Below are 10,192 nucleotides of genomic sequence, written 5' to 3'. Positions count from 1 at the left end.
TGAAGGTACCTGAAGCTCGGCTGATGCCTTAGGAGTATAGAACGTGAGTTGTTGTGAAGTACAGGGATTGTATAATGAATAGTAGAGGTTGAATGATTGTATAGTACGGTATTCCTCTGCTTGAATCTAATGCAAGTTGGGAACCATCTCCCTTTACGCCAGACCTCTTGACCGTGTGTGGAATGTTTGACGGTTTGTTTAGACTGATCACCACATGGATTAACTATGTCTCAACGTTCGCTTCATTTTACTACCTTTTAACGCTAAATTACCAATCCCATTTCAACATGGCTCCCAGGAATAGGGTATGGAATGATTTTTAATTCATAATTCGTAATAATAATCACAAAAAATGGAGTTTTTTTAGCCTAATTCATATTTTTTTCACGGTTGTCTCGCTACGTAACGAACGATTTTGAACAACAACGTCATTTCCTCTTTTCTTTGACACCTTAGCTAGTCTCTCACATTTATCTCTAAATCTGCTCTTGAAACTTATACCAAAACTATTTACGTATTTAATCCTTGTTTCCTGGGCAGAATAAAGCGTTTTTACCTGAAGTTTTTAATTTTCGCTGTTCATACACAGGCAACCCAGTTTTTGTTTATGTGTTTGTTATTTACACTGGATATAACTAATTTTCTAATGTAGTTTCATTTTAACTTTATTTAAACTTTCTTATGATATACTTCGGGCTAAATAAAACACACAGCTTATATGAAAGCCTAGTTATGATTATTGAATTATTATTCTTATTCATATAAGTACTGTAATAATATGTGTGCTATAAATATTATACAATTGAACTTGATTTGTTATTTTGTCAATTAATTTCTCTAAGATTTACTATTTTTTGGTTTCTTTTGTTAAATAGTTTGAGAGTGAGTACAAAGCAAATTTCATACCACATGAAGTGAGTCCTGTTTTAGCAAGAAAACCACAACTACAACTTGAACAAAATGACCAAGAACCACCTCGAAGAGGTTTAAAGAAAAAAGATGATTTACTGAAACCTTCTAAGTCTGCGATGAAGGTAATTAAAGCTCATATTGAAATATCAAGTAACTTGAAAGAAGTTATTGAAAAAGGAAATGTTATTGCTATTATGAAACAGCCGCCATCTTGGTTGATATAACAAGAGAAGATAATGAGGAACGCTTTGTTATCGTTATAACCAAGATGGCGGCAATGACTTAACATGCACCTGCTCTATTGATAGTAACATACATGTACCCCCGCCTTATGATAACTTGTCGTAACCAAGATGGCAACAATGACTTAACATGCACCCGCTCTATAAATAGTAACATAAATTTACCACCGCATAATGATGACTTATCGTATCATCAGATTTACTGTATATGTTCTTTGTGTTATTTATACACATGCATAAAATGTATGGGTATAAACATTATTTGCATGCAATACTCCTTTTTACAGTTTCATTCAATGACCACGGATAATAGTTCCAGTTGCTGCAAATGTTAATATTATAGTTTTACTATGAGTGGTAATTCTAACCTCAACTTGGAACTCTTATCTGTGGTCACTAAATGGGACTGCAAAATGGAGTATTGTATTAATTAAAGCACACACATCCAACCAATTAGAAAGCAGAATTTATATTAGGTTCATTACTGAAAAGGCTAATCTACTCTACTCTATATTAAGTATAGTAGTAATAAATTATGCGTTCGGTGTGCGTAATGAAATAGAGAGAATAAGAGAAAAATATCAAATGCCCTTGGCGGTTCGATTCCCGCCAAGGGCATTTGATATTTTTCTCTTATTCTCTCTACTGTATATTAAGTATTGATTGTGTTTTCCTATTAAAAGGAGAATCGGGCTTTACAGTACAAAGCTGGCCTGGCTCCACCCATGAAAACCCGTGACAGATTACGATATCAATCAGAATACAAAAAACAGTTTGACTGGAAGAAGCCCTTAGAACAAGAAGCTCCAATCCTCTCAGCAGAAAAGATGATTTATGGGGTACACAGAGATGACCATCCAGTTAAAGCTAGTAAAGTAAAGATGCCGAAGAAAACAGAGTACCAGTTACAGTTTGTGAAACACCCATTAATATCCTCGCCTGAGACAAGAAAAGAGTTATTAGACAAGCACCTGATTGGTATGTATGGGTATTCAGGATTTTTTCAAGGGGGGTGTACCATCCAGGATTTTGTATTAGGTCCGGGGGGGGACTCTCTTGAAAAGTGGGTAGGGGGGCTTGATGGACCTTTTAGGGTCAAAAATGAGATCTCCGGCTGACTCCCGGCTGAATCCGTACCTTTTAGGGTCAGATTTGTTAATTTTGAAAAATATTAAAAGTCATACAAGAATATAATGGTTAGAAATGTTGTCATTTTAAATATGGTCGTACTTTTGAGGGTCGATATTAGCATCTCAGTTAATTTATGCGTACCTTTTAGGGTCATTTACATAACCATCCGTCGAGCCCCCTACCCACTTTTCAAGAGAGTCCCCCTCAGATTGTATCAGTTAAAAATAAATCCATTTTTTATTGGTTATATTATTAGAATGGAAAGAGCCTAGTGTTCCTGCAGGGAGGCCATCAAGTAAACCACCACAGCCTTCACCTCCTGTTCCAAAGAAAACTATGACGTAAGTTATGTTTTTATCATAATCATAAGTCCTTAAGATTATGTAAACATGAATACAGGACATACATGAATAAAAAACCTTGTTTATGCCTGATTGAACTCATCATGAAGCTCTTGAATGTGAGGCTACGTGGGCAAAAAAAATTAACCATGTGAGAAAGGTCCATTGGCAAGAGACAAGTGCGTACACCACTAAAACTGTCACCCATGCTTCTCAAAATATGGAAGACATCCCATTCCACTTAGTGAAATACCAATACCTTTATATGACATAATTATTAGATCACCAGCTCTAGACTCACTGTTATTGCTGTGTATTCCTCACATATACCAGATTCCAAAGTGAATACCGTGCTAATTTCAAGTCTCCTGTAAAGTATGAGTACGTCAAAGGTGCATGGTTAGGAGCAGAACATCCTCACATTCTCCACCCTGATAAGGTCAGTAACACTACTCCTTTTCATTTCTTTAGCTCATTCTAAAAAGAGGAAGAAAGATAAATAATTATTACTCCAAACTCAGAGTTTTCATTTAGGGTCAGAGATTGGAGAATGCTTCAGTAACTAAGGAAAATTCTCCTGCTTAAACTACCAATGATCCTTCTATTATTTCAAAATTGAATGAAGACCCTTAATACTGGCTCTAGAATGTGTTTGTTTTCAAGTCAATTTTGTTACTATTCTGGAAAGAAGTTGGTTCAGACTTTTTTTGTATAATCTGGCCAATCCATGTGGCCTTTGCATCTGGATTCATGTATATAAACCCCAACTTCTTACACCCATTTTTATGATAAGGCAATCAACTCAGATATATGATACGATAGCTATCACTTGTAAAATTCATGAATATTTAATGAGGGTCTAAGCCAATCCAGCTTTAGAAATCAGGTCACATGAATATCATGTAAACCCGATACAAACCTTACAATGAAAATGCTAGTTAGATATAATCACTAGTGGATGTATACAGTTCTTATACAGCACTAGTGGTTGTATCTAAATATTAACATATGAATTCAAAATGTCCCAAAGGATTTATGAATTGTTCACGGCATTTCACAAGCTGTTTACAACATTCGTGTCCGTGTTGTATCAGCCATACAATCACTCGCCTCCGGCTCGTGACTGATAGTCAATACAACACGGCCGCTCCTATTATAAACATAACGTAACTATCATTCTCCCTGTCATTAGTGTTGAAGTCCATTCAGGCCTTCCCAGGGTAGGCCAACACTGATAGCAACCTTTAGAAACCAGCTGCTCTAAGGTTTGGCTTCCATCAATCAACTCTTATTTTGTTGACAAACATGGATGTTTTTTTTAGGTTCCAGACAATGAGAATAAGCAGGAACCTACAAGTATCCACCCATGGTACCAACAGGTATGTGGTATAATATTCCAGGTGTGGTATCGTATCCAGGGGTGGTAAAAGGGGTGACTAGCCCCTTTTGCTCAAATTTCTCAGTACTGTATAACATTAGTAACACCCACCCCCCTTTTCCTCGAATCCCTGGTAAAACCTTTGTAGTAGTCACCCCCCTTTCAAATTCCTGGATCGGCCCCTGTATTCAGTGCATTGTGTTATTGCTTTTGTCAAACTAATGTAACATTTGTGTATGAGAAAATATATGAAATATATATTTGTGCTGCAGTTGTAATGTATCAAATTGAGCTGATCCTTTAATATTTATCTCACATAAATACTATTTGTCTACTCAGGTGATAGAGCTACGTGAAAAAGTGCGCATTTACAAAGCTCGAGCAAGAGAAGGGTCTTATTTTATTAGCTTACTAAAAAACCTTAAAGAAAATGGTTTCTTAGTGGAAACAGATGATGCTGCAGAGAAGCCAAGGGAACGAACAGGAACACCATCCAAAGCTGATCCTAGGAGTCCTCCACAGAATAAGAATAGACAACCTAGTGTTGTGACTGCCCCAGATAAAGATGACCAAGTAAAACAAGCGGAGGGTGACGAGAAGACGAAAGACGGAGGGGGGCCGCCTAAGACCAAAGCCCCACCACCACCGTTACCAACAACAGCAGAAAAACCCCCACAAATCGACCACTCCCAAAAGATCACTAAGCGTCCACCTGACGACCCGACCACCAAAACAGACAGACAGCTAGCATATCACAAGAAATCTGCTTCAGAAAATAGTGATAATGAGAAAGATGAATACCTATGGAATAGAGAACTCGCTCTTCCCGGCCCATCGTTGAGGAAAACTCATTCTATCGATACCATCTCCCATGAGAGCACCATAGCATCAGACGAACAACAAGAACCAAGACGCGAGGCGTGGTCCGAATATAAACCCGCGCGCGGTTTAGTAATCCCACCGTATGGTGTATCAAGCTCTTCTGCTACTGTCGTTGCATCAGATTCACAATCAGATATAATCTCGTTATCAGAAATAGATGCACCGTTTGGCAATGAAGAGATTTCTCCTCCCAAAGAGCCCGAGCGCCCTGCGATATCTAGAGCAACGCGAAAGCTGTTCACAGGTAGAAGACAAGATCCCAACGACAAGGCTGACTCTTTCTCGTCTGATGATGAGAGGTCAGTCTGTAGCTACAGTTCCAAAGGAAGTGATGTATTGTCGGTAGAAGCCATGGAAAAACGAAGGGCGATGGCTTCGGAAACTTTACAACGAGCTCGAAGACGCCAAGCTCAGTTATAATCAACGCGTCTATTTCATTATCAGAATACTAGTTACTAGACTTGGTGTACGTATTTGCTTTTATCTAAAGTAAATCTTAGGAGATTTTGGTTGGAAATTTTCCTTTTGTTTTTAATGCATATACAATAGCTAGAGATGTTTAAATACAGCAGCCATACGTACAGCTGCTTCTAGTAGGGTAAAATGAACAACTCATGAAGCTTGTAAGAAACCATGCTAGGAAAATAGTTGGAATATAAGATAGCGAATGAACCAGCTAGGGAAAAAGACTCCAGATGGAGAAAGCTTCACTCTCATTCACTTATAAAAGAGGCGATATTGGCCATGAAGTAGCCTGTGAATATGGCTCTCCGGCGAGGGGAGGGGATGGGAGCCATGAAGAAGACCAAACCAACTAGTCTATCTAAAAAAATGATTATAATTGAAAATAAAAATAAAAGTAAAAATCCCGCTTTCGTGTCCTTCTATTGAATTCAAACTCGTAAAGTACACCAAAGCTTGGAAAATAATCACTATATCAGTCCCTTTATCAAAATGAGACCAATATCATGCTAGAAATTTGTAATGATTTTTAAAAAATTTTTCGTACTCGTGACTTTGATTGTTTCGCCGATTGGCTGAAAAACAAAACACATTGCAAGACCCCACAAAACTTCATCCATTTACGAATACATTTTTAAAACATTCAACTATGTTTAGAATCTACTACGTGTCAGGGACCGCGGGGACGGTCACTTTTTCCCATACTAGTCAATTATATTTCCCAATCTTAGCCCGGGTAGTCCGTAGTCCTTTGTGTATACGGTCCTTTGACCAAACGTTGTCGTTGATTGGATCATCCCTACGCGCCTAGACCGAAAAGGATAACGGGTAAATTACCCAGTACCCGGATCTAGCGTCATCCAAACTGCTCGCCAGTTTAAATCTTATTTTAAAATTGGATCGAAAAAAGCAAGCTCAAGACGTGTTAGATAACATTTGCGGCAGCTAGTAACTGTGAATTAATTATCCCCATGATCTATTTCGGTCTAGGCGCGTAGGGATGAAGCCGATCAAACGACAACGTTTAGTTAAAGGACTGTAAACTCAATGTTTACAAGTCTTGAATTTGATCATAGTATATTTGAGGTTAAATAAGGATTTGAGTGATTTTCACATACCCGTGAAACAGATATCATACAGTCAAACAAGCTCACGCGTTGACCCATAGAGTCGATTAATGATTTGAATTTTCGAATTTTGATTTAATTATTCAGTTGAAATTTACAACGTCGAAAACGAAGATAGGAAAATTTCCAATCAACTTTAAATTCAATATACGACATTTTGATTGGTTAATCAGTGCTAACACAAGAAGGCCAAGAAAACATGGCGGCCAGAAATAGTCTTGGCCTTGTTTATGTGTCGTGTTTATGTGTTGACTAATGGTTTCATTAATCGAATCTAGGGGTCAACGCGTGAGCTTGTTTGACTGTAAGTTAGTATGTAATAGTGAAATAACAACAAACGAACACGATGGAATTAGGGTCTACTAATTTGTATAGGCTACGTGTGTATTTCGCTGGTTTGTGGGTACTCGACGATGTTCTTGCCCGAGTTAGACATTCCATGTCAAAGGTCAGACATCCGACGGTAAGTACTTCATGTATGCCTGATTATAATGTCCTGGCGGTATGCTTTCTGTTATCGTGCATGATGACGCTCTCCCACTGTATCCTAGTGTATCCTGGTGTATCCTTTGTATCCTAGTGTATCCACTGTATCCTAGTATATCCACTGTATCCTAGTGTATCCACTGTATCCTAGTGTATCCACTGTATCCACTGTATCCACTGTATCCTAGTGTATCCAGTGTATCCTAGTGTATCCTAGTGTATCCACTGTATCCACTGTATCCTAGTGTATCCAGTGTATCCATTGTATCCTAGTGTATCCAGTGTATCCTAGTGTATCTAGTCTATCCAGTGTATTCTAGTGTATCCACCGTATCCACTGTATCCACTGTATCCTAGTGTATCCGGTGTTATCTAGTGTATCCAGTGTATTCTAATGCATCCTGGTGCAGTGTATCCCAATGTATCCCTTAATCCCAATGTATACTGTATTCTCATAGTGCATTCATGCTCTGAGCGTAATACCAGTGTATCTACTTTATCCTAGTTCATCTACTAGTATTCTACTTTATGTAAGACTCCATGACACTGGCACTCATCCACTATTAACTAAGGTTTACTGGGTTCCTTTGATGACATTGGATATCCTTAGTTAGAAATCCTAATTATATTATTCTCAATGTGCCATTTTTAATTTTTGCTATCCCTAGCTATAATTTATGTGATAGTTGCATGAATACTGAGAACAGATAGGGATAATAAGCCTGGTGTACCAATGACTGCATTACCAATGTTTGAGGTATTTAAGTGCCATTTCATACTTGACAAGGTTTACACACACATAAGCTGAGTATTGTGCTTAAACAAATGATTTTTTCATTCTTTATATATAGTAGTGCGTAAATGAGATATGCCATCACACTTAAAACTAATTTTTATCCCTTTAATAGCTGACAACAGGGACAGTATATGGTATAAGCAGAGTGTCTTTAAGAGGTGGAATAGGAAAGTGAAATGTAACTTCTGTAACTTCAGTTTCAGAGATTTTTTAAAGGCTATGATAGAAAAAAGTCTGATCAGATAAGAAATTACTCCGGGGGTACTCTGGTATAAAAAGGGTGGAAATGATTTTCGAAAAAACTAAATTTTTAAAATTTGGGCATGGTTGTGGCTAATTTTTTTTCCCCTAAAAGAAACCAAGTTTTTACAACACAATTTAAACCAATTAAAACTAGAAGTGTTGAGTTAAAAGCAATGAAAAAATCAAATGCTTTCTCTTGTTTACCTCTTGGAACCATCAGTTGCATACTCTAAAAGATACCGCAAATGATTAAAACCTACACTGGATACACTAGGATACACTGGATACACTGCATACACTAGGATACAGAGGATACACTAGGATACACTGGATGCACTAGGATACAGAGGATACACTGGATACACTGGATACACTGGATACACTGGATACACTGGATACACTGGATACACTGGATACACTGGATACACTGGATACACTGGATACACTGGATACACTGGATACACTGGATACACTGGATACACTGGATACACTGGATACACTAGGATACACTAGGATACACTGGATACACTAGGATACAGTGGATGCACTAGGATACAGTGGATACACTAGGATACAGTGGATACACTAGGATACACTGGATACACTAGGATACACTGGATACACTAGGATACAGTGGATGCACTAGGATACAGAGGATACGCTAAGATGCACTGGATACAGTGGATACACTGGATACACTGGATACACTGGATACACTGGATACACTGGATACACTAGGATACACTGGATACACTGGATACACTGGATACACTGGATACACTGGATACACTGGATACACTGGATACACTAGGATACAGTGGACACAGTGGATACACTAGGATATACTGGATACACTAGGATACACTGGATACACTAGGATACAGTGGATGCACTAGGATACAGAGGATACACTAGGATACAGTGGATACACTGGATACACTGGATACATTAGGATACAGTGGATACACTGGATACACTGGATACACTGGATACACTAGGGTACAGTGGATACACTAGGATACAGTGGATACACTGGATACACTGGATACACTAGGATACACTGGATACACTGGATACACTGGATACACTGGATACACTGGATACACTGGATACACTGGATACACTGGATACACTGGATACACTGGATACACTGGATACACTGGATACACTGGATACACTGGATACACTGGATACACTGGATACACTGGATACACTGGATACACTGGATACACTGGATACACTGGATACACTAGGTTACACTTGGATACACTGGATACACTAGGATACACTGGATGCACTAGGATACAGAGGATACAGAGGATACAATGGATACAGTGGATACACTGGATACACTAGGATACACTGGATACACTGGATACACTGGATACACTAGGATACACTAGGATACACTGGATACACTAGGATACAGTGGATGCACTAGGATACAGAGGATACACTAGGATACACTGGATACACTAGGATACACTAGGATACAGTGGATGCACTAGGATACAGAGCATACACTAGGATACAGTGGATACAGTGGATACACTGGATACACTAGGATACAGTGGATACACTAGGATACAGAGGATACACTAGGATACAGTGGATACAGTGGATGCAGTGGATACAAAGGATACACTAGGATACAGTGGATACACTAGGATACACTGGATACACTAGGGATACAGTGGATACAGTGGATACACTGGATACACTGGATACACTAGGGTACAGTGGATGCACTAGGATACAGTGGATGCACTAGGATACAGAGGATACACTAGGATACAGTGGATACACTGGATACACTGGATACACTAGGATACACTGGATACACTGGATACACTGGATACACTGGATACACTGGATACACTGGATACACTGGATACACTGGATACACTGGATACACTGGATACACTGGATACACTGGATACACTGGATACACTGGATACACTGGATACACTGGATACACTAGGATACACTGGATACACTAGGATACAGTGGATGCACTAGGATACAGAGGATACACTAGGATACAATGGATACAGTGGATACACTGGATACACTAGGATACAGTGGATACACTGGATACACTGGATACACTAGGATACACTGCATACACTAGGATACAGTGGATGCACTAGGATACAGAGGATACACTAGGATACAGTGGATACACTGAATAC

The 10,192-nt window shown here is 38.7% G+C and overlaps 1 protein-coding gene across 1 annotated transcript; it reads left to right on the top strand.

Moving 5' to 3' along the window:
- The first annotated feature begins 182 nt into the window (after window positions 1-182).
- On the top strand, window positions 183-5,757 carry LOC116299890 (uncharacterized). Its single transcript, XM_031708607.2, has 7 exons — window positions 183-305; window positions 876-1,034; window positions 1,838-2,132; window positions 2,542-2,626; window positions 2,960-3,065; window positions 3,949-4,005; window positions 4,344-5,757. The coding sequence occupies exons 1-7, from the start codon at window positions 183-185 to the stop codon at window positions 5,304-5,306; spliced, it is 1,788 nt and encodes a 595-aa protein (XP_031564467.1). The 3' UTR covers window positions 5,307-5,757.
- Window positions 5,758-10,192: the final 4,435 nt, after the last annotated feature.

The sequence above is a fragment of the Actinia tenebrosa genome, unplaced genomic scaffold, assembly GCF_029948245.1.
Source record: "Actinia tenebrosa isolate PJP-AT-01 unplaced genomic scaffold, QUT_ActTen_1.0 PGA_scaffold6__47_contigs__length_16458017, whole genome shotgun sequence".
NCBI lineage: Eukaryota > Metazoa > Cnidaria > Anthozoa > Actiniaria > Actiniidae > Actinia > Actinia tenebrosa.
Note: the sequence above shows the minus strand (reverse complement) of the source record. Positions and strands in the feature narration are given on the sequence as shown.

Excerpts from the sequence above, each read along its gene's own strand:
- LOC116299890 (XM_031708607.2), top strand. The coding sequence starts at position 183 with ATGTTTGACGGTTTGTTTAGACTGATCACCACATGGATTAACTATGTC. Across the intron at positions 306-875 it reads ACATGGCTCCCAGGAATAGG|TTTGAGAGTGAGTACAAAGC; the intron begins GTATGGAATGAT and ends TTTGTTAAATAG. Across the intron at positions 2,627-2,959 it reads GTTCCAAAGAAAACTATGAC|ATTCCAAAGTGAATACCGTG; the intron begins GTAAGTTATGTT and ends CACATATACCAG.